This window comes from Misgurnus anguillicaudatus, chromosome 4 (assembly GCF_027580225.2).
Source record: "Misgurnus anguillicaudatus chromosome 4, ASM2758022v2, whole genome shotgun sequence".
Taxonomy (NCBI): domain Eukaryota; kingdom Metazoa; phylum Chordata; class Actinopteri; order Cypriniformes; family Cobitidae; genus Misgurnus; species Misgurnus anguillicaudatus.
The window spans coordinates 16,314,357-16,338,323 of NC_073340.2; the positions used below are offsets into that span (position 1 = coordinate 16,314,357).

The 23,967-nt window shown below is 36.2% G+C and overlaps 2 protein-coding genes across 4 annotated transcripts; one reads left to right on the forward strand and one right to left on the reverse strand.

Annotated features, from left to right (window-relative positions):
- Nucleotides 1-150: 150 nt before the first annotated feature.
- Nucleotides 151-17,401, forward strand: slc16a12b (solute carrier family 16 member 12b). 3 transcript variants are annotated; one of them, XM_073866791.1, is made up of 8 exons: nucleotides 151-857; nucleotides 2,756-3,013; nucleotides 4,924-5,027; nucleotides 7,375-7,518; nucleotides 8,700-8,737; nucleotides 13,141-13,735; nucleotides 14,693-14,952; nucleotides 16,424-17,401. In XM_073866791.1, the coding sequence occupies exons 3-8, from the start codon at nucleotides 4,987-4,989 to the stop codon at nucleotides 16,654-16,656; spliced, it is 1,311 nt and encodes a 436-aa protein (XP_073722892.1). In that variant the 5' UTR covers nucleotides 151-857; nucleotides 2,756-3,013; nucleotides 4,924-4,986; the 3' UTR covers nucleotides 16,657-17,401. The 3 variants fall into 3 exon arrangements, with proteins under 3 accessions (XP_073722892.1, XP_055031783.2, XP_055031784.2); XM_055175808.2 differs by lacking the exon at nucleotides 8,700-8,737 and having other exon boundaries at nucleotides 226-857; XM_055175809.2 differs by lacking the exon at nucleotides 8,700-8,737 and having other exon boundaries at nucleotides 227-857; nucleotides 2,759-3,013.
- A 2,632-nt stretch (nucleotides 17,402-20,033) lies between these two features.
- Nucleotides 20,034-23,964, reverse strand: LOC129420634 (interferon-induced protein with tetratricopeptide repeats 5-like). Its single transcript, XM_073866792.1, has 2 exons — nucleotides 23,806-23,964; nucleotides 20,034-21,897 (listed from the first exon to the last, which is right to left on the reverse strand). Exons 1-2 carry the CDS (start codon nucleotides 23,808-23,810, stop codon nucleotides 20,502-20,504), a joined length of 1,401 nt encoding a protein of 466 aa, XP_073722893.1. The 5' UTR covers nucleotides 23,811-23,964; the 3' UTR covers nucleotides 20,034-20,501.
- Between the last annotated feature and the right edge of the window lie 3 nt (nucleotides 23,965-23,967).

Sequence of the window (23,967 nt, forward strand, 5' to 3'; positions counted from 1 at the left end):
CTAACAATAGGCAATATGTTTACAGTATTTTTTCTTAATCTTTGTGAATGTTAGTTACAAATCATCCTTGTTCATGTTAATTCATTGTGCATACATCTTTCAATTCACAGAACTTTTTAGTCCCGGGGGAAATTGCTTTTGTGTTACAATTACAGAAAAGAAAAATTACAGAAAGGAAAAGTAACATAAATAAATATATGCCCATGATTTAAAAATGAATAAATAAGACATTAAACATCTGGTTTGATTAAAATCTGTATTTGCTATAAGATTAATAAATGAGTTTTGTTAGTTCATGAAATATGTACTGTAAGGTACACATTGCAGTTTTGGTAAACAGTGACGTTTTCCCACACACTGTAAAAAGTAAACGTTGGGTTAAAAATTACTTCAATTGGTAACGCCAAAAGTTTTTTTTTACTTAAATGTTCTAAATTTTCTTTACAGTCAGTGCATTTCTAAGCTGAGTTAACTCCCATCATTACAGTAGGCAAAACAATGAGTAATACATATTTTAAAGTAAGCGATAGAAGAACAAATCATATACGTTGCTTATGCATACTTGCATAATTATCCTTTGACGTGATAAGGGGAGTGGATCAAGAGGTAGGTGAGTTCACTCACTGCTAGCACGCTGAAACATGTTTAGGGTCAAGATGTTCCCAGTAATGCCAACTTACTACGTAAAGAAAGCCGCAGGAAGATGATAGACATGTTGTCCCATATTAATATTAATCCAGTGCGCGTAATTTTTTAAATCGTCCTGGCAGGTTAATGCGATTCAACAATCGTAAAGTTGATTCTTAACTGAATGGGGACCGTGTGGACCGTGTCTGCAGTACATATTTTTTTAAATGGTAAGTAACTTCGGACAAATTTAAAGGCTTGGTGAGTATTTGCAAACAGCTGGAATGGAAAAACTTTACAGTTGTGAAAATATTTAATTGTTCAAAGAAAGGATATTAATATTTTATGATACAAGTAGTGTATTAAAATATTACTTTTTGTTATATTAAAATTATTATAGCCCACGTGAATAAAAAAGCTACTGTTGTATTAGCTGTAGTAAACTAAAGTAAAATTCTTAGATTTTTGTTGTAATCAGTTTGCTACATTTAAAAAAAAAGTTTATTCTAGTGGTACATAGGCTACGCTACACAAGTAGCCTACATTGTATTATTTTATGTGTGCGTTAATTAAATAATAATTAAAGTCCCCTTCTAAAACGATTGTCAACAAACATCTAATGTGTCTCTGTGTTATTTTTGAAACATCTTGTGTTGTTCCTTTTATTTATTTAAACTAAAAATCAACATGAAATAACACTTAATGTGTTTAAATAACATGTGTTTAATAGGATCACGCAAAACAACATTTATTGTGTATTATTGTTTTATGATGCACTCTGTAGTCAAACCGTTCTTCAGACACGTTCGATTATTCGCTATTAAATCGGTTAATATATTAAACTTTATTATACTTAATTAAACTTGTCTGGATGCGACTTGAAAGGCTATATGCTTTTACGTCTACAAAGGGAACATTTTTTAAATATCTTTAAATGAAAAACATCTGAAGAATTGTTTAAAATGCCCCAAACCTGTTCTTGCACGTGACTGTGCTTGCATGTCTAATATCAGATTTGACACATTTGCACACATTTAACACAATTGATTTTATTAGATTGTCAATAGCTACTGTCAAAAGAAAGACTCAAGATTTATAGTCTGCATAAAAAAATCACAATTTTGAAAATAAAGTCTTTTAATAAGAATATGTTAGACATAAGGATATCTGTGCAGCAGATGCACTCTAGGAATTAAGGTAAGAATTAAGGCTGTTGTCACTGGGGTGCTACCTTTTAAAAAAGTACATTTTAGTACCTTAAAGCTGCATATCTGTGCCAAAATGTTACATATTAGGACCCTTTTACCATGTACCTTTTATTCTGCATTAGCATTTAAAACGTACAGTCTCTTACTTTCACCAATATGGATCAACAATTTTTATGAAATCATTCTGCGCTTTATCGACTCATCAGATTCAAGGCTGTCAGGTAATGTAAACTAAATATCATTGGCTATTTAAAAGTGGAAAGGACACTTAATATTGTTAATATTGTTGTCTTTTCAGTAATTACAGCAACAGGTCAAACAAAGCATGCACTTCAGTGGGTCTTTAAACTGGGTCAGAGTTGAAATGTCAGAGCTAAAAGGTCCCAGGTTTATTTAACAATTTATGTGTGAATTGGCACTCTCTTATAAACTTTACTAAGTAAGGACCCAAAAGTCATGCGTTATTGTGAATCATTTGCATGGTTCACTTGCTTAAGGCACTTTCAACACTAAAAGTGTGCTTTAACTCAACTGGTCGGGCATGGTGCTATTAACAACAAGGTTGAGGGTTTGGTTCTCAGACTCTTAAAATGTATAGCTCAGCAAGTCACTTTAGATGACAGTGTCTACCTATGCAGGTGTGTTGAACATACAACCATGAGCAATAGATGGTAGAAAATTGTGTTAGTCGCGCAAAAGGTCATGGGTTTGATCCCCAGGGAACACACATAAATAAAATAAAACTAATAAAATCTATACCTTCTAATGCACTGTACATTGCTTTGTTTAATCGCATCTAACAAATTCATAAAAGTAACTGTCATACTACTTACAGAAAACATACATCCCATATCTTGCCTGTTAATCGTTTTAGTCGAGCTTGTACTTATTCCTGATTGTTTTGCTCTGTGTGTTCTCAGCAGAGTCTCTAAATGTGGGCCTCACATCTGCAGAAGGAATTCAATGAGCAGTGAGTGTGGCGGCAGGGTGGTGTAACGTGTGTTTTGGACTGGCTGCAGGGCTTTTGGAGTTTGAAAGGAATTAAAAGTGGTGGGAAGGACAGACCCCATGGCTCTGGAAAAGAAGAAAGGAGGAGTCCTTCCTCCTGATGGCGGCTGGGGATGGATGATCGTGGCTGGCTGCTTTGTAGTAACCGTATGCACCCGAGCTGTCACGAGGTAAGCTTCCCATTATGTAGATTGGACCTGTGTGAGACAAGATGACAGACATTTGTCACTTTAATTTGAAACAATATTTCTGTGACTGTTGTTCATGGTGCAACCAACGCTAATATCGTGAGTTTGATTCTTACAGGACACAAAAACTGATTTTGTGAATCAACCGTAAATACAGTTTGGATAAAATTTAGGTTGAGTGGTAAATATTATGAGCTGATAAAGCATTTATTTAACATCCCTTTTACTCTAAAAGTGTCCTTTATTTATTCCTCATTGAGTGTTTAAAAAGTAATTGCATTTACATTAAGAGTACTTTAAGCACAACACATTGTTATATTTAGTTCTGAGAATTACTTCATTGGTCATTGGTTAACAAAGTGACAAGAGCTATCTGGTACAGCCTCTCAGGTCAAGTTACATTTGACAGACTGGTAAACAACCTGCAGGCCTTCACACCCGAAGCCATCCTGGATATATGTTACACACGTGTTGTTGTAAAACTGTTTGACTAAACTTTAATGTATGTTAACATTTGTGTGTTTGTATTACTGTAAAATTCTGTACGATTGTAATGTGAACTGTTAATACTGCATTGTGTAAATGCAGCTAAAGTTTATTTATTGTTGTCTTTTATTTAAAAATGAAAAGTCTTTTGTTTACTTACCCTTATGTTTAAACCCACATCACTGTTCTCTTAATGTAAGTAAACAGACATGGAGGCAACATTTTTTTCCACGAAAATCTCCCATACTGGATTAAACCAAAGGTTATTGAGGCTAAACAAATTTTGGCAGAATTTGTAGTGCTGAATGGGTGAAAAGTAAGACATTTGATCATTTCCCTCTTGAAAATGTCATACTGGGTTCAGTATATTTTAGATTATTAAAGCTGTATGTGCCATTTTATCTGCATCTATTAAAGCTATGTGCACCATCAGAATTTTTTTTTAATTGTTTGCTAGCTGTCACTTGGGTGGTACCCTTTAAAAAGTACACACTGTAAGATTTGTACCTAGAAAGTTTTTCTTAGTACTTCAAGAGTACATTTTGTTACCGATGAACAGGGTACATATTGTTACCAAGTTTACCCTGACAGCTTTTCATGAAAAATGTAAACACTACAATTACGAATCATTATAAGATTAACATCAAGCTAGGTTTGTTGCACGAGAACCTGATGAGCAGGTTCTCAAACCTGTTGCTGGCGTGTAACAAGAGCGCATTTCAAGAATTAAGGCAAGCAGACGTGAGAACAAAACAGTTTTGTCACTTGACCTCTCACCTCTCAAACAACCCCCTTTTTGACCTTTTCTGAAGAGATAAGTGGTAATAATCAACCTGTAGAGGAAGGTTATGAAACCTAACAGAGCTTAAAGTGCAGTCAGCGATCCAATGATGGAAAATCTGCCTTTTCAACCCCCTTTTTATCTTCTGTTTTCCTTTCAGTCCTTATCATTCATATGTTTACATACAGTATACCATTCAAGACTTGGACTGAGTTTCTACTTCTGTGAGCTGAGTATTTTCCCAATGATTGTGGTTGACTAAAGCTCCTTATGCACGCCTGTAAATGTGAGATTTCAAGACGTGAGTCACTGGCTGTCGTACCCACACTGAGTGCCTAACCCGGGTGACCTGCCTGGTCATCTTGTTGTGTTTGTTCAGGTGCAGACGAGGCACTACAGAGCCCCATTAACCCCGTTCATTTCCAAACACTCACGATTTGCACGGCTGTTCATTATTGCAGGCAGCGAATGGCACTCGGGCCTCTTGAAATCTGCAGCCTCAGCATTGGACTTTAAAGCGTGTTGTTATTATCTATCGAAATGTGATCTTTAAAATGCATGCAGTCTGTACGTTGTGTTGTGTTTGCACTGTATCATGAGTATTGTTGTCACTTTTCTCTTCCAGGTGCATCTCTATATTCTTTGTTGAATTTCAAATGCACTTTGCAAAAGATTACTCGGGGACAGCATGGATTCATTCATTAGTGGACTGCACAACCATGCTCTGTGGTATGTCATATCATGCTAATAAGTTTTTATTAGTTTATAAAATGGCATACTGTGTGATATTTGCAAGTTGTGGTCCATGTTCCTGTAGTTCAGCTGCCAACTCCTTTACAAGGCTGAAAGGACAATTTTAAATCACAATTTCAGATAAAAAAAGGTACAAGAAGGTACAAAAGCTGTCACTGGGGTAGTACATTTTTTTTTAAAAAGTACACTTTATACCTAAAAGGTACTGGTACCTCACATATCTGTACCAAAATGGTACATATTAGGACCTTTTTAAAATGTACTATCACAACTTTTGTACTTTATTTTGAGTGCAGCTACTAGTCAAGGTGGTTTTAGCAGCTGAAACCAGGCTGGGAGACCCTTTTTCAACAGAAAAATCATTGGGCTTGCAACAACAAGGTCTTTGGTTCAAATTTCTGGGGAATGCATTAGCCGATAAATGTATAGCTTGACAGCTCTTCAGATATAAAAAATGTATATTTGAGAAGCTCTGATGCGAAAGACTCTAAAATGCCACCTCCGTCAAAAATGACATAATGATATTAACGAAATGGTTTTGGCACGAGTTAAAGGTGCAGTATGTAAATTTTTGCGGCATCTAGTGGTGAGGTTGCGCATTGCAACCAACGGCTCAGTCCACTGCCCACCCCTCACTTTTGAAACGCATAGAGGAGCTACGTTAGCTGCCACCGGACAAACATGTCATAGTCAGAGACAACTTAGTAAAAAAAGTTTGTCTGTTAAGGGCTTCTGTAGAAACATGGCGGCACAAAATGGCGACTTCCATGTAAAGGGACCCCTTGGTGTATGTAGATAAAAACTTCTCATTCTAAGGTAATAAACACATAACGGAAAGGTCTTTATACACCCCTGATCATATAGTTTTGTATAATATTTTGCATTTATGTCTAGATATTTTTCCAAAAATTACACACTGCACCTTTAAAGTATACGTTTCCTCAAATATTTTCACTTAAAATCTGCTTAATCCCTTGAACAGGTCATTCAGAAAAAAAAGTTTTTTAGCAGAATCCATTAAAAATGCTCATTTACAAGAAAACATGTTAGACGGACTTAGAGGGTTTTGCATCTGAGCTCATCAATTGCATGTATATATGCCAGTCTGAAAGAATCTATAGGTCCACCAACAAGAAATTATTTTCAAAAGACAATGCAAAGTCTTTTTTATAGCAAATTAATGTCAGCTGCAGTGGCGGCCGGTGACTTCTTTTTTCGAGGGCGCTCGATGGGAAGTTCGTCACAACATGTATGTAGCCCGTCATATGTGTGGTTCCTTTTTTCAAAATATGTGTTATGTGCATCGAGAGATCCTGTGTGCATCATGTGTCTTGTCAAAATAAATACGCGTCAAAACCGTTTATGATAAAAAAGACACTCGCGCTTGCCAGATACTCACATAATCTCATGCGTAATCAGAGTTTACTGTTAAGGGAGTGTCTAGCGTGTATTTTGTGAACGTGAGCGTCTCTTTTATCATAAACGGTTTTGACGCGTGTGCAGCAGGCACTTATTTTGACAAAACACGTGATGCAAATGGTTTACATGACGCAACAAACACATATTTCGAAAACGCAAGCAACACACATGACACTCTAAACACATATGTTGAATTAGCGCCCCTCGGATGAGCAGTCACAAGCGGCCACTGGTCAGCTGGCTAATTTCTGCACAAGTCCAATATCTGTTTTAAAATGAGAAGCAGAGACAATACGGTTGCAAAAGACACCAGGAACACGAATAGCCTGTGGGAGGTTCAGAACGTTCTCTTGATGTCAGCAACACACAGCGAACATCTTGAGAGAACACGCCAGTGTCGCAAGCCTGACCCATAAAAAAACAGCCCTGTTTGCTTTCATTAAGCCCAGTGCGGGTTGCTGTTGACAGTACAGCAATCTTAGGAATTACATTGCTAAGGGTAGGCCATTAATAGGCTGTACCATCTAGTAAACACATGACGTGAGGATTCAAAATCCGGTTTGACTGACCTGTTCACTTTTATCAAAAGGTTATTGTCTTTCTGGGGCATTCCTGGATATTTACATTACATTTGCATGTACATATTTGTTTTTTATCCAAAACAACTTAGAGTGCATTGAGGGCATATATCAGTTTTTTCATTCCCTGGGATTCAAACCTATGGCCTTGGTGTTGCTGGCACTATGTGCTATCAGTTAAAATACAAGAGAGGCCGTTGAAGCATAAAAGGAAGAAGTTCATGTCTTTTAGGTTGATCATGAGTGCATATTACTTGTCTACCAATGCTGTGGCATGTGTTATATGTATTACATATATGTAACACACGTACACATTTCTCTTAAAGCTCCACTCGGAAGCCTGATCGGGAATCGGTTGTCATGCCGCATCGCTGTAATACTAGGAGGATTCCTGGCTTCTATAGGATTAGTTCTCAGCTCCTTCGCTACCAGTCTGGAGTATCTTTACCTTTCTCTGGGAATCTTAACTGGTAAGAAACTTGAGAATCAAACCTACAGACCCATATAGACGGTTTCAAAAGAAACAACATAAACAAACAGCTTCTGTGAAATACACTTAAAGGCGGAGTGCATGATTTTTGAAAAACACTTTGGAAAAGGGAGTTGGGCCGAGTACCAAAACACACCTGTAGCCAATCAGCAGTAAGGGGCGTGTCTACTAACTGACATTGGGTTGCGTATGTGTGGGGCGGGTCTATCAAAAAAAGGTCCAGATTCTATTGGGGCAGGTTTGTTTAGGTGATTTCAAATGTCAACATTGGCTTTCGGAGGTCGTGCACCCCGCCTTTAACTTCCGGTAAACTTCCGCAAAGAATCAGAGTCCTTTTAGAGTAGTTTATTTTGAATAACAAGCAAAATAAATAACAAGTATAGCTAAAGCGTATCAACTACTACACTGAGCTAACGTTACTGTGTAAAATTAATGTATGCCAATGTTAACTACAGATCGGCTGCAAAAAAACTCTTTTCACATAGCGTTGAATCATGTTCGTTGTCTCCCCTTGTACTTAGGAAACCAAATGATATTTGATATTTTCGGTGTGGTATTTGTTTCAGAGTTCAGTTTAGCCACTAGTCAGACCATTAAAGGTGGAGTGCACAATGTTTGAAAGCCAATGTTGACATTTGAAATCACCTAAACAAACACGCCCCAACCCCAATAGAATCTGGACCTTCTTTTGATCGACCCGCCCCACACATAGGCAACCCCGGCAGTTAAAATAGCGGATAAGGTACAGTCGGCCAGTAATATTGATAATAAATACATTGAAAAATACGTTTTTAAAAATCCTTTACATTAAAACAATTCTTATACGGCGCTCTGGAATCCTTTATTCTGATTGGCCTTTGGCGATGACCGTGAGTCATCTTGACTGGAACACTTTTACACTTACTAATGAATTATATTTAAATATGCATATTATTTTAAACTTGTATGAGATTCACAAATGATTAAACAAATGCGCAAGTTTTTCTCACAAAAGGTTTGCATTTGTTTCAGATGAGCTAATAAAATATATCAAAATAAAAGTTTGTGTAAAGTATAGCTTTGTAATAAACGTGATAATTTACAGTACATTCAGGATTTAGCACATCATGATTTATTCTGTGATAACAACAATCTACTGTCTGTACATTATCACTTTCTTAGCACAAAGCTAACAACAGATCAAAAAGGACACAAATATTGTGAGTATTATTAGAATAATACAATGATAATTTACATATTATATTTTTATATATTGTGTTTTTCGTTTGTGTCTTAAGTTGTCCTTCCTTTGGCCTGCCTCTATACCTTCTAACTTGTGTTTGTAATCACTGTAAAAAAAAATGCACTTAAGGGACAAGTTTGGTATTTTGCACTTGGGGCCCTGTTTTCGGATTGTTTGTGGTGAGGTGGAGCGGTTTTGACTGAAATTTGGACATATGATTCTGGCCCGAGAATTTTCGGTTTCTGTTGTATCAGCCCCCACCTCTACAATGGGTGTATAGGTGCACTGGAACAATCCTTCCTAAAATGCTTTAAACTTTCGTTTACAAAGACGTGAAACTCACCGAGTGGTCGGGGGTGTTCATTGATGTGCTCACACAGAGATCGCTGCAAAAGATGCTATCCAACAGGTGTTTTAGCATTCGTTGTAAACATGTGGACCTATTTTTCCAAACGCCTCACACCCGTATATTCTTCCGTTGAGAGCTTGAATAATAAACACTCCAGCCCAGTTGGTGGCGATAATCCACCTTTGCCAATTGCAAGAATAAAAACAACGTTCCCGGAGCGGAGTAATACCGTACCTCATAGCACATCTAATACAAGTCAATGAAGTTGGACAAAAACTATGATAAAACCTGTTGATAAGCATCTTTTGCGGAGATTTTTGTGTGAGCATATCAGTGAACACCCCTGACCACTGACGTGAGTTTCACGTCTTTGTAAACGAAAGTTTAATGCATTTTAGGAAGGATTGTTCCTGTGCACCTATACACCCATTGTAGAGGTGAGAGGTGAAACAACAAACACCCGAAAATTCTCGGCCCAGCATCATATGTCCAAATTTCAGTCAAAACCGTTTTATTTCATCATAAACAATCTGAAAACCGGGCTTTAAGTGTAAAATACCAAACTTGTCCTTTAAATTGAGTGGCGGCCGGTGACTTCTTTTTTCAAGGGTGCTTGATGCGAAGTTCGTCACAACATGTATGTAGCCCGTCGGGTGAGTGGTTTGTAATTTCAAAATATGTGTTCGGCACGTCATGTGCATCACATGTCTTGTCAAAATAAGTGCCTGCTGCAGATGCGTCTAAAAGGTTTATGATAAAAGAGACGCTCACGTTTGCCAGAACTCACATAATCTCATGCGTAATCAGAGTTTAGTGTTAAGGGAGTGTCTCTCGTGTATTTTGTCAACGTGAGCGTCACTTTTGTCATGAACGGTTTTGACGCATGTGCAGCAGGCACTTATTTTGGCAAAAGATGTATTGCACATGGTTCACATGACGCAACAAACACATATTTTAAAAACACAAGCAACACACATGACACTCCGAACACATATTTTGAATTTGCGCCCCTCGGATGAGCAGTCATGAGCCACCACTGCTTAAATTTATAAGTTTAATCAACTTGGATTTAAGGTGTCAGTTCAACTTTTCTTTTTTATCCTGACTTGTGTTCAGAGCCGGCCCACCCACTAAACGAACTTTGCAATTGCAAAGGGCCTCGTGGCCAGCAGAGGGCCCCCTAAAGTCACTTAGCTAGTGGTTGAAAAAAAATCATTCATCAAAAGTAACATAAAATAAATATAAATATTCATTATTTATTATTATGGCAATGTTAAAAAGGCTGTTACTTGTTATTATAGTTATTATGAAAGTTCGCTAATAAGATCTCTTTCTTGCCGAGATTGATTGACACACAGCAAACAGCGCAGCAGACAATCAGTGCCCGCGATCTATGTGCAGGCGAAAATCCCGCCCACAGAACGCAAAGTTGAGTTGAGCCGGATCGCTGATACAGACGGGAACTTTTGCTGTTGCTTTAAGCACAATTTCTTTAATGTTATATGTGTTTTTGCGTAAATGCGAAGTAAGTGGATCTTATTTGACTTCGGTAATGACCAAACTGTGGTCTGTTTGACTTCTCTTTCTTATATTTGCCATCATAACGTGAATTGGTTTATTAAGCTTAATAATTAATATTTGAACGGTTTAAAGTGTTAATTACTTCTTTTACGCTTATATTTCACGTATGCCATTGTCATTTCTACATATTTATGTCATTAGTGTAATTATATTGTTGGTAAACGTCTGAATTTAAAGTGTTTTATGTGTAAGAGTAAACAAACTCATGCGTATATGCGTGGTAAATGTCCAGACAGCGCACTGTTGTTAAACCACCTGCTAGCCTTTGCAAAAGTGTATAATGTCACTGTTCAGTGTTTAATATTTAAACTATAGCAATGCATATGACATACAGTAGCCAGCTTTGTTAGATTAATGTTATGAATGCAATGTTAATTGTTAATCTTCAATTATTAATATTATTTGCAAGTTAGTTATTATTATCCACAAACCTATGTTTCTGTCAGATTTAGCTCATCTCAAACAAGCCTATTAACTTTTGTTATGCTAGTTAAGTAAGGGATAATATATTGTTATAGCGAATGTTAGGTACTATTAACCTTGTTTGTGGTGTTTTAGATATTATTGTTAATTTTGTTTATTTGAAAAATGTAAACATTTAAGTGTTATATTCATTATTTTATATAATATTTTATTTAAATGTTATTCTATTTACTCTATTTCATTTAAATTATATATATAGGCTGTTGTTTGTGCCTCTTAAACTCTGGTGTCAATTAAAAATGTTTCTTTGATGGTCAGTGAAAGTCACTTTATCAGTCTTTTTATTCAGCAAGTTCATCAGTGTGTGTTTGTTGCACTGTACTGCCATTCAGTTCAGTCAGTGGTATCATATTTTTCTGTTAGACATCAAACATGGAACTCAAATCAAGAACTCAAGGGGGCAGTTTCCCTGACAGGAATTAAACTAGTCCTAGACTAAAATAAAAGTAGGCTAAGAGCTGTCCAAACTGAAAAAAGCTTGCACTGACATATCTTAAAATACACCAGTGCCCTTTGTTTTGCCTCAAAATCCACACAAATAATGTTTTAGTAAGGCATTTTTGTTAAAATTAGTTATGTTTTCTAATTACACTAAGGCAGAGTCCTGTCTTAAGATATTCCCTGTCCGGGACCACCCCAAGGTCTTTTATTGTCATTCTGTAGGCTACATGTTGCCACATAAGAACGAAATACGTACTCAGGACCAGCAATGTAAAAAAGAACATTAACATACAGTATACATAGAATAATTAAAACATAATTTATTAGACACATTTAAAAAAAATAACATAGTAGATATAATATGTGCAGTATAGTCATAAGGTAGTCATTGCTTTTCTTTAGGCCTTACTTAAAACGGTCAAAGGGGCCCCCGACCAAATTTTGCTTAGGGCCCCCAAAGGTCTAGGGCCGGCTCTGCTTGTGTTGAGTTGCTGTAACTTATAAAATAATGTTGAAATAAGTTAAGCCAACTAAGATAAAAAAAGAAACTTTAATTGACTTATAAATTCAAGTTGATTTAACAAAAAAATAAAAGTGCAAAAAAAGTGTACATCATTTTCTTTCATGCAACATTTGCCTATAAAAAATTACTTGACTTTACCGCAGACTGACAAGGTCACATATGCTGTCTTAAAAATATATATATATATATTTCACACAGTAATTTCGGTAAACTACTATGAAATTACCTTAATGAATTTACCAGTAAAGGCAAAAATGTGTTGTTCACACACGCAATGAAATGATCTTTTTACAAGTAAGATATCATTCACACATCAGTACCAAATACTGGTAAACTCATTAAGAAAGCAGAAGTTACCTCTAAACTGCGTGTGGCAGTATTTGTAAACAATGGTGGGTTATGACTTCATATCCATGGTCCGTATTTGTCCGTATATTCTGTGGTAAACGCTGACAGTTGCTCGTGAACAAACACTGCATGAGGTGACTTAACAGAACTGAAATGGGGAAGAGTCGCAACCTGCGTCTTGAACAGCAATAATATTTACACATTAGGTTCACAGAGGGTGTGCTAAGAATGTGGGCAATTCAGGCAAATAAATAGTAAGCTGTTTTTAACAACTTTGATGAAGAAATGTGGGTGTTAACTTCAGGTGTGCTTGACTTTAAGTAGTGTGTGTGTGAAAACGTCCGTAAACGGTGTTAAACGCGTGTCATCTGTATCAAAACATTACAAGTTGTCGCGTTCTGACATCATCCGTTTAAATGTCGATAATCCTTATTCTCCGTTCACACATAGCGCTTACCCGTACATCTTTCAACCTCTCTTACTGGGGACAGGATTGGCAGTAAATTGTCGGAATGAATACTTACCCCTAAGTCGATCGTACTAAAGCGTAAAAAAAGATTGTACAAATGTATACGAATTAGCCACTGCGTAAAATAGTCATGTATTGGCATATTATAATAGATAAACACCCAACTATCTTTCTTTTTCAATGCAGGGCTTGGCTTTGCACTCTGCTATACACCCGCTATCGCCATGGTCGGTGTGTATTTCTGTGAGAGGAAAGCTTTGGCCTATGGCATTGCCATGTCTGGAAGTGGCATCGGGACTTTCATCTTGGCCCCTGTGGTGCAGCTGTTAATCGAACACTACTCGTGGCGTGGGGCTCTACTTATCCTGGGTGGCTTCGTGTCTAACCTATGTGTATGTGGAGCTCTGTTACGGCCCATCATTTTAAAGGAAGAAGAGGCCTGTCCTCTTCCAGTGGACTCGGAGTGTGGCTATGATGGCAAGCCGTCTGAGGTGAACGGTATGCTTACGGGGAAGGTGGCAGGCATCAAATCAGAAGCGGACGGTAACGTGCGTTGCCTTCAGTCCATGCAGGAATACAGCTTTCTGCTCATGCCCGACTTCCTGGTGCTGGCAGGGTCCTTCTTTCTTTTGGCTACTGGCTGCAGTCTGCCGTTCGTGTATTTGGTGCCTTATGCCCTGGATGTAGGTGTCAGTCATCACAATGCTGCCTTCCTAATGTCAATATTGGGAGTCATTGACATTATAGGGAACATTTCATTCGGCTGGCTCACGGATAGGAGGTATGTTGCGCATTGAGAAAGTGTTACATTAAAGGGATACTCCACTTCTTTTGAAAAAATGATGATATTACACAGTGCCTGAAAATAGTCCTCTTGGTAACTTTCAATAGCTAGGGACTATTTTTGGGCACTGCGTAATAACATTGTGCCTCGTGCAGACATGGTACGGCAACAAAGTCCTTGATTATTACACCAGAATGAGAGTATTGTTCCTAGCCATATCTGCCTAGAAAATCACACCTTTTTTAATTTTCTGTCCGTCTTAGTACACGATGTAACTACAGAAGAGTCAAGTTTTAAATAGAAAAAATATTGAAACTCTTTAGCACGATGCTAATGGTCTAATCAGATTCAATGGATTATGCTAAGCTATGCTAAAAGTGGTACAACCAGATCCGGAGATCAGCTGAATGGATTACAAAAAAAAGGGTAAAAATCAAATGTTTAACTCTAGAGGAGCTGGAAAATGAACATATGAAGAGTTTCGTTGCAAAACGAGATAACCACCGATTTTTTTAATTGTTCAGAAATCTTGTTTTCTGGTTGTGCATTCCAATTAATTTCAATGCAACTGCAGTTGGTTTGTTTTGATTTAAACCTTCATAACTTAAAAAATACAGCTAAGTCGCACCATAAAACTAAATAATAACATGATAACATAATAATAAACATGTTTTGACAAAAATGTTAAAAAAATGTATTTATCTCGTTTTGCAACGAAACTCTTCATATTTAAAAAAGTGTCCCTTTAAATTCAAGAACAGGAATAAGTAATTTATTGACTGAGACGCATGCTATTTGTTCTTTATTAATTTTTCTTTTTCAAAGCACTGATTTTGTTATTCAATAAACAGCTATCAGTTAAGGAGAATGCAGATGGGGTTTTGGCTTGATATATGATTTGAGGTCAAAGACAAACAAGAACGCTGACTAACCTTTTCTGTATCTCTCCTATAGGTTTCTAAAAAAATACAGGAATATTTGCTACCTGCTTGCAGTGGGAATGGAAGGATTATGCTGTCTTTTTATTCCACTCTTAAACACATTTGTCCTGCTGATACCTTTCTCTGTGCTCTACGGGTACTTTGATGGAGCCTATGTTGCTCTTATCCCTGTGGTAACATCAGATGTTGTAGGAACAACGTACTTATCTTCAGCTCTGGGGGTTGTGTACTTCCTCCATGCAGTTCCTTATCTTGTCAGCCCACCCATTGGAGGTATGAGCCACAAAATTCTGTCTTTAAACTACGTTTGCATGTTTCCATGAGTGAACTGCAGTAAACTTTAAAAATAAAAAGTAAGTTACTTTAAAAAACGATTTGTTGGTTGAACAACCATAACTTATTAAAGTGATTATACACAAAAAACTTTTCAACCTCTACTTAACATATTTAGCATGTGTAACATGTAAGTTACCAGGTGAACTTAAATGTATGCAAAAATAAAATGAAAAAAACATAAATAATGCCAACTACTATAACAATTGCGTCAAAATTAAGTAAACCTAGCATAACATTTTGAGTAACTATAGAGCCACGTGATATGCAAATTTCCCATGATGCCTTTCCAGCCAAAAATTCTGACATCTGTCATAGCCATTTTGTGAAGCACATGCACTGTACAAAATCCAACTTCAACATAGTTTTTCTTGTTGAAGGGCATCAATTTATTATTTTGTATTCACTGAATGAAATAAGCATAATCATCCTGCTAACAAATATCATTTGTTGACTGGAGTTTTACGTTTTTGTCTAATTCGTTTACCCAACTTGCCAAATTGATTAATCTAACTAGCAATTTAAAAAAACAATGGTCTGAATGCATGCATTGCGACATGTTCACTTTTTTGGTTAATATTTACTAAAAAAGATGGCTGTTTTAATGTTTGCTGGCTTTATTTATGTTGATTTTAACGCGTTTTAAGTAATCCCAACTTGGAATAATTTTACTCAAAATTATCAAGAAAATATGTGTTATATGAACTCAAATATTTGAGTTTATCAACATTCTTTACATTAAAATTTAAGTGCATAAAACACATTTTTTAATGTTAATTTTTAGTAAAATTATCCAACTTGGGATTACTTAAAAAGTGTGAAGCCAAAATGGTGCATATATAAAATAACGAAATCCAACACATAATTTTTAGACTGTACTTGGACATAAATCAATCTAAAAATATTAGTTAAATCTAAAACTTGTGTCCACTAATATTTTTTAATTAATATATAAATTAATATAATAATTTTAAGGCAACCAGGTAACTTGCGTTTTTAAGTTGAACCAACTTTACCTTTTAACAGTGAAACCTGTTATATAATTCAAATTAATTCACTAATTATAAAATAGCCAATAAAATGTGACCCATGCAGTGAAAGTTGTTTTTTATGTGATTTGATGTTAATTGTTTACATGCAATCATTCTAATGTAAAAAATATAACATTGGTTTCTTTAATATTGACTGAGTTAGGAGGACATGTTAAAGACTGAAATCAATAATTAAAATCAACTTTGAAGCTCCTAATCTCATTAGATTATGAAACTTTATCTTGGATTTAACAGACAGGGTCACATATGGTTTCACAGGACTGAGACATTAACATTGTATAGTGCAATAATAGACTACTTTCAAAAGAGGAAAATATTATCAGATTATAAAATCATGTGCTTTGGTGATTTTGTTTTAGGTTGGCTGGTAGACACCACAGGAACTTACACAGCAACATTCTTTCTAAGTGGATTTGCTCTGATCTCAAGCTCTCTCCTGCTGTTCGTGGCCTTCATCATTCGCCACTGCCAGAGAAAGCAAAAAAACTGTCTGAGCGAAGACCCAAAACTGGAGTCATGTGAGGGCAAACAAGTGGACTATTATAATTCAAAAAATAAAGACCTTACGATAATTATCCCAGCCACATCATAGTACTGGGATAGTGATTTTTTTTATAGTAAAAAATGTTTTTATTTGCAGAAACTTGTATAGGGGCGGTTTCCCGGACAGGGTTTAGATTAGTCCTAGACCAAAATAAATGTAAGAGCTGTCCAAACTAAAAACAACTTGCACTGACATATCTTAAGATACATCAGTGCCCCTTGTTTTGCCTCAAAATGCACACAAGTAATGTTTTTAGTAAAGCATGTTTGTTTGGTTTAAAGTCCTATTCCTGGCTTAAGCTAATCCCTGTCCGGGAAACCACCCCATACAGTCACAGATAGTGTTTAATTAGCAACAAATTTGTTGTACATGCCTTTTTACTTTGTTTCTCTGTAAAAATGCATTTCATTCTGATCTAGAATGACAACTTTATAAAGGAGAGACTCCAACCTGTTGCACATTACATATTAGGTATTTTCTATATATGTCTCATTTTCACCATATTTTCTCAACAGTGGTTAAGCTTTATTTGTGTAGTGTGACCCTGGACCACAAAACCAGTCATAGGTAGCACAGGTTTATTTGTAGCAATAGCCAACAATACATTATGGGTCAAAAAATGTATGCAAAAAATCATTAGGTTATTAGATCAATTTCTTACCATTAATTGACCTTCAAATGTGATTTTCTCATATATATCTTGGCCAAATATTATCCTATCCGAACACCCATACTTCAGTGGCTTATGTATTCAGTTTTCAGATGATGTATAAATCTCATTTTAAAAATTGTTTACCCTTATGACTGGTTTTGTGGTCCATGGTCACATATGTGGGAGGTTTTCTGTGGACCATAAAATTACAGAATGTAGGTCATTGTAACTCAAGCTCCAGTTAGATTTTTTATGCCAGCAGAGGGCAGTGGTGCTTCAAGTATTGCTAAACAGTTTATTAAGCTGCTGTAATCAGTATAAGGTAGACACTATGCACATTTTCTCCTGTCCTGCTATTAGTTTGTAATGAAAATATGAAATTATTGAGTTGTGTTTTTATAAATACCTGTAAGATTTCTGTTTTTGGTTATTAATGTAGGTGTTACTGTTCTATGCAAGTAATGCTTAAAAGTCGAAGCACAATATAAGGGACAGTATTAGTTGTTGCGTATTTTGTTCTCAATTTGACCATGGTATTCATTTTGGTTTACGAAAAGAGAATAAATCGTGCAAAGGTCAATGCATGAATTGAAAAAGATTTAAATCCCATCATATGAACGGAGTTTATTGCAATTTTGTTTTGTCTAATAAATGTAAAAAAGTCTAATAAATCTAAATACTGAGTCATTTATATTGAACATGCATGATTAAGTCAAGTATATATTTCTATCTTTTAATCTGTTAAAGCTACACTGTGTAGGATCTACTCCCATCTAGCGGTGAAAATTTATATGACAACCAACTGAATATTACTTTCTAGCCCCCCCCCCATTCAGAGCGCGTTTTAACTCATACGGTGGCCATGTCATGGCTTCCAGTACAAAGCAATAATGCACAATTTACATTGGCCTTGCCTGTGAAACGTCATCACACAGATTTATGTTAAACTTGGAAAAAGTCAAATTTTCATGATATGTCCGCTTTAAATCATTTACAAAAAGCAACCATAAACGTAGCTTAGACATTCCTTTTTCATGGACGTGAGAAAAATATCCCAGGGGCTGTTACACTTGGTATTAAGATGTGTTTTCGTCGATCGGATCACAAGAGGATGAGAGAGACACATCACATTTACACCTGGTATTTAAATCCGTCTCTTTTGTCAACTTTCGACCGCTTCTCTCCAGATTACTGAGGGGATGGTCTGTGGACGAGTCCCTCCTGTCATTTAAACATGAGTGGGAGTAATGACAGGTTTATATGGACGCAAACTAATATTATGTCAGAGTCCAATGCTTGTGTTTTAAGTAAACATGTTACACAATGTTTTGTCCGTGTATATGTAAGAGCTTTCTCTGATATTGCTGAAATAAAATTGCGCAACTTTCACACACTTGTAAAATGAAACTAACGAAAGACGCACAGATTAGCCGTTTTAGTTTTATCAATGAAAGGCTAAAAATAGCGCTGTACACCGTGTGTTTGTGTTAGATGTCAGAAAAGATGTAAAACATTGATCTCAGTACCTCAGATTACATAAATGGGCGAAGAGACGGTGTCTGGCTGTTTGAACACATTAAACCAAATGCGCATTTACACTAACAAGTGTTATGCATAACCATGCTATAGTTAGCCAAGGAACTATAAAACTTCAAGTTTACAACATAGACTGTATAGATGTAAACAAATATGCTGAATTACCTGTGGAGAAGATAGAAAGCAGGCAACTACGGTGTCCCTTGAGCCTCATGATCTTGGAAAACTAACATTACTTCAATATTGACTTTGGTCTTGTTGTTTTTCCTGTCGCGTTGTCATTTTAAATCTCTTTTTCACTTCCTTGGTGACTCGTTTTAATGTCCTCGAGAACAGGCTTTCAAATCTGCTTCAAATCAAAGCAGGCTGTTGTAAAATCCGAAGGATTTCAGTCTACGCAGGTCAAATATGCAGGCTGCATACATCATCAAGCCTGGTTTATTTAAGTTAAAGCAACACTAAAGAGTTTTTTTTACCTTAAAAAATTGTTTCCAAAAAAGTTTTAGTCGTTCATCCACTCGAAACAGGGGGAACGGCACTTTCACATTCGCTTTGCAGCCCTCTATCGGCCAAAACTGCACTAAAGAAGTTTCCAACCGTCGGGTCGCGGTCCTGTAGTTCCAGTGAAAACTACAAAAACTTGCTTTACGGCAGATTTACAATCCAATCAGAGCCAGCTATGGTAATGGACAATTCCGCTTCTAACCTGTAGGGGGAGCAAAGAGCAAAAACTCTTTAGTGTTGCTTTAACTGAGCATTACATTCGCAAGTCATAAGCATATTACCTCAATTTACAATTAACTAAGAATAATTGTCAGCTTTATAATTGTTAATATTCTGAATAAGACTGTCTTGATGACATATACCGCCTACACATGCAACCTCGGGAGGCTTCAGCTAGCGGCCAGCGTGAGTGTAGTCTGAAAGCCTGAAAGGCAGAGCTTAAATTTCAGGAATGTCCCTCGTCTGCGAATGTATTTCAAAGATGGAGGCACAGCATGGATTCGGCCAGTTGAGCGACTCGTCCGTATGTATTCTAAATAGCAGATTCTACACTTACGAGAATACTTTGATTAGTAGGTTACACATGAATGAGCACATAATTTTGAAAGAAAACATGGGTTTTTGCTAAAAATTAACTTAAAAATTACACAGTGGAGCTTTAAAGAAACACAAGTTTGAAGATAAATTTAATAATCTCCTAAATATATCTTTAAACAAGACAATATTATAACATATTAGTTTTAATATACCAAACCCCTCATATTAACACGAGCCATAATTAAACATCTAACACTCCAATAGTTCATCAAACTTCCCCATTTATATTTATAAATACATTTATATATTTATATTGTATAAATTATGTAGGCTATATATTTATATAATGGCAAAGATTTTTTTCTTTGAACATTGGGCTAATACAGTACATGCTATGATATGTATACATGTATATTGTGACAGCCTCTTTGATTTTAGTCACCTCCGAAAGTTTGAAACATTAGTTAAAATCCTAAACTACATAGCCTACCACTTCACCATGTAGCTTCCTTTAACTCAAAAATATAATCCATCACATGAGTTTGCCAAGTCAAGAAAGTGTAATTAATTAATTAAGTAAGATATCAGAGATAATAACAAAGTAATAAATAAATAGCTATTTTAACCTGTTATACATAATGGTTTTATAGAATGTTCATACTTACTAAAAAAACATAATCTCACTTAGATTATTGCGTACTTCATCAGCCTCCTCAGTGCTTGTGTTTGAATTGTCCTGACACATATCAGGCCTTTCCTGAAAAATTAATCCCATTATTTTACTGCCTTTCCAATCGTCTGGATTTTTTCTAAGAATATTCTGAGCAATCTTCTTCAGTTTATGAACACTTCTAGTTCCTTCGCTGCTAAGTGGAGCTGTTTTCAAACACTGTATGTAATGATTGATTGCTTGTTCCTCATTTCTGATACTGTACTGCTGGTACAGGGCATAGCGGAAATTGACTGCATTCAGGTTATCTTTCTTCTCTGTAGCGATTTTAAATGTTTCTTCAAATAGATTCTCTGCCATGAAGAGATCGCCTCTCTCACCGTATTGAAGTGCCAGCTCACTCATTGCAATAATGAAGGAAGCTTTCAGAGAGGTTGCCATTTCTAAATGGTAGATACTCTTATCGCAAGCCTCATTTACTTCTGCTGAGTCTCGTTTCTCTTTCTGTAAATTAATTTTCTTGGTCCTGTAGCATAGTGCTAATTGATGATGTATAAAGCATGAACCTGGTGAGTTTTGAAGAGCTTTCTCTAGCAGTTCAATGGACCTATCTACAGACCCACGATCCCTGAAGAACATACTAACATATCTCATGACGTGTGGATGGTCTGGAGACCCATTCAAAGCTTCCTCCACAAGTTTCTCAGAATCTTTCATCAGTTGCTTAGAACAGTTCAACAGTCTTAGTCCTAAGTGAACTTTAAGGACGTCATCATCCGGGTCTATGTCAAGGGCTTGTCTCAGCTGCTTGACTGCAGGTGAATCTACTGTACAAGGTTCAGTATCAGTGCGATACAGAGCGATGGCATAACCAGCGTTCCACTCGCTGTTGTCTGGATCCATCTCTACAGCTTTCTTTAAAACATCTCTGGCCCGCTCATAATATTTGTGTGAGAATTTAAGAAAGGTCCATCCCTTCTCACCAAGCACCTCAGCAACAGACATAGTTGGGAAGTTTTCATTTATTTCCTGAATTTTCTGCAGGTAACCTTCACATTCTGTATAATTTTCCATGTGGTAATTGACCCAGGCAAAATTTCCATAGGGGACAATCAGAAGTTTGTCACAGTGGTCTCCAAATTTTTTTCTGAGGAGTGCTTCAGATTCAAGCAGGTGGCTAAGGGCCTCTTTTTGATCTCCGAGAAGGAATTTCACATATCCTGAAAAGTTGTGAGCTCTGGCAACTCCTTGCTCCTTCCCTAGATCCAGCTCAACCCCCTCCCCTAGCCTATTGAGAAGATTTTGAATATCTACATCATCCTTATTTAGTTCCCATGTGAAGTGACACTCCAGCTGGTCGAGCTTTGCTTTTAAATTCTCCTGCGACAGACTGTCAAGATAACAAAACAAAACAAAAAGGTGTGTTTCACTGAACAAATAAATTAATAACAATAGGTTATTATTATTACTGAAATTATATTTGAAATTTGCTTCTAAAATACGTAGCTCTTTGTTTTTAGAGAACAATATTGATTCAATATACCTCTCACTTCATTTTAAAAATGCTATAAAACATGTTTTTTCATTGGAGATTAATACCTAAAAGAACATATTTTCACTGTAAAGTAATATTTTATTCAACATTTACAACAATAAAATTAAGTAGCTACATTTTACCAGAAAAGCGAGACAAAGAAGACGACTAGAGGGTATGCACATGACGTCACCGTCGGCAAGAGGCACTGCGGTTACGCCCACTGAGTGGCGAAAGACAGAGCGGCAGCACTTGAGTACAGCGTGACATTGGCGAAACACAGTGAAAACGCGTCGAAATGGGAAAAAGCTGTTGTGCGATAGACTGTACTAACAGATTAACAAGAATTCGGAGCTATCGTTATACAGACTGCCAAAAAACACCGAAAGGAGTAAAAAAAGTAAATTGATCGTTCATGCCAACGTCCACTGACCACAGCTGGGGGTCACCATCAAGCAGAGGTTTTACTTTCTACTTAAACGTATTTTTTTTCAAGTATCTGTATCTGTGTTTTTCTTTGGAAAACACATTCCAAAGCATATTATCACAATTTTTACTCTATTACATGTCAGAAATAATACGTTTTTGTTTTACATTTAATATTTCTACATTAACGTACTTTTACTCAAGTAAAAGTACACAATTTAAATGTAGGTATTAAATAAATTTTAATATGCAATATTAAAGAATATACACAGTATGATTTTATGCTTTAGATTTAGTGAAGTAATGTTTTCACAATACAAACAACCTAATAAAGCACAGTATTTATAAGCACTAAGAACTTTTATAAACGAAAAGTGTACACAGCAGTCCAAGTTAACCAAATCACTGACATCATTAATAATTTATAATAAAAAAAAATCCATGCCCATAGGTCCATGTGTGGTCATCTCGGATTTTGTATGGCGATAAATATTATGATCGGGGGTTTTGGTAGTTTTACATTACGGTACTAGTTTATATTAGCATTTTTGTTGTTATTTCCTTATGGCATATGGACACGAAGTGTGCGTTACGTCAGACCTAAGCGGATTGTGTCAATATTTCTTTCAGTTAGCAACATATTTAAATTTTTTTACAATTAATATATTAATAAAAGTACTATAAACCATTATTCCTAAATCAATATTTTTTTCTTTACTGGAAATACGGTTCTATATGGAAAAACTCATGGGAAATAAAAAAAATAAGCATTTAAATACCAAAGGAGGACGTCTGTGCCTTATAGACGGGTTGCACGGCGACGTCACTAACTGGTTGCGCGCGCAACCGAGGGGCAGAAAGAAGAGAAGTGCATTGTGTTGTATGCTAGTAGCGGTGTCTGTAAGTCAAAATGCCAAGGAATTTTTGCGTGGAAAATAGTACCAACAGAGTCAGTGCTGGGTGCCTGATGTTAACATACCAGTAGATGCGACTATTACGTTACTAGCATTATAATTATAAAATTATAATTCATACATGTATCACAGTAACACTGCAAAAATAAAGACAGAAAAACAGATCCAACTAAAATCAAGTCTTATTTATATACAAACAATAAAGAGCGCTTCAATAATTAAGGTTGTTGCAGTAGCAGATCAGCTCACCAATCGGGCTTTCTGCCCCTTGGTTGCGCGCGCACCCTGCAATGTTTGTAAACTTGCAACCCCTCTATTGACCTCATTGGCACAGGCCTGTCAGCTAAACAATGCTAATCACGACAAATGTCATTTTATTATCAAATAGAAATGTTAATATTTAACGTAGAATAGGCCTACTCACCTCATCGCGATTTCTTTCTTTAACCTTGTGGGAAGTGATATACGCCTCTTTAAAGTAAACAGATATTTCGAAGCAGTCTAGTAATACAGCACGTTTCACTTTGTTTATTGAATAACTTTCGTTTTTGCAAGCACCTGTTACTTGGTCCCGCCCTCATTTGTT

What these genes read in the sequence shown, in the direction of transcription:
- slc16a12b (XM_055175808.2), top strand. Translation starts at nt 2,904, where the DNA reads ATGGCTCTGGAAAAGAAGAAAGGAGGAGTCCTTCCTCCTGATGGCGGC. An exon ending in TGCACCCGAGCTGTCACGAG is followed by an intron (nt 3,014 to 4,923) that starts GTAAGCTTCCCA and finishes TTTCTCTTCCAG; the next exon opens with GTGCATCTCTATATTCTTTG. An exon ending in CTGCACAACCATGCTCTGTG is followed by an intron (nt 5,028 to 7,374) that starts GTATGTCATATC and finishes TTTCTCTTAAAG; the next exon opens with CTCCACTCGGAAGCCTGATC.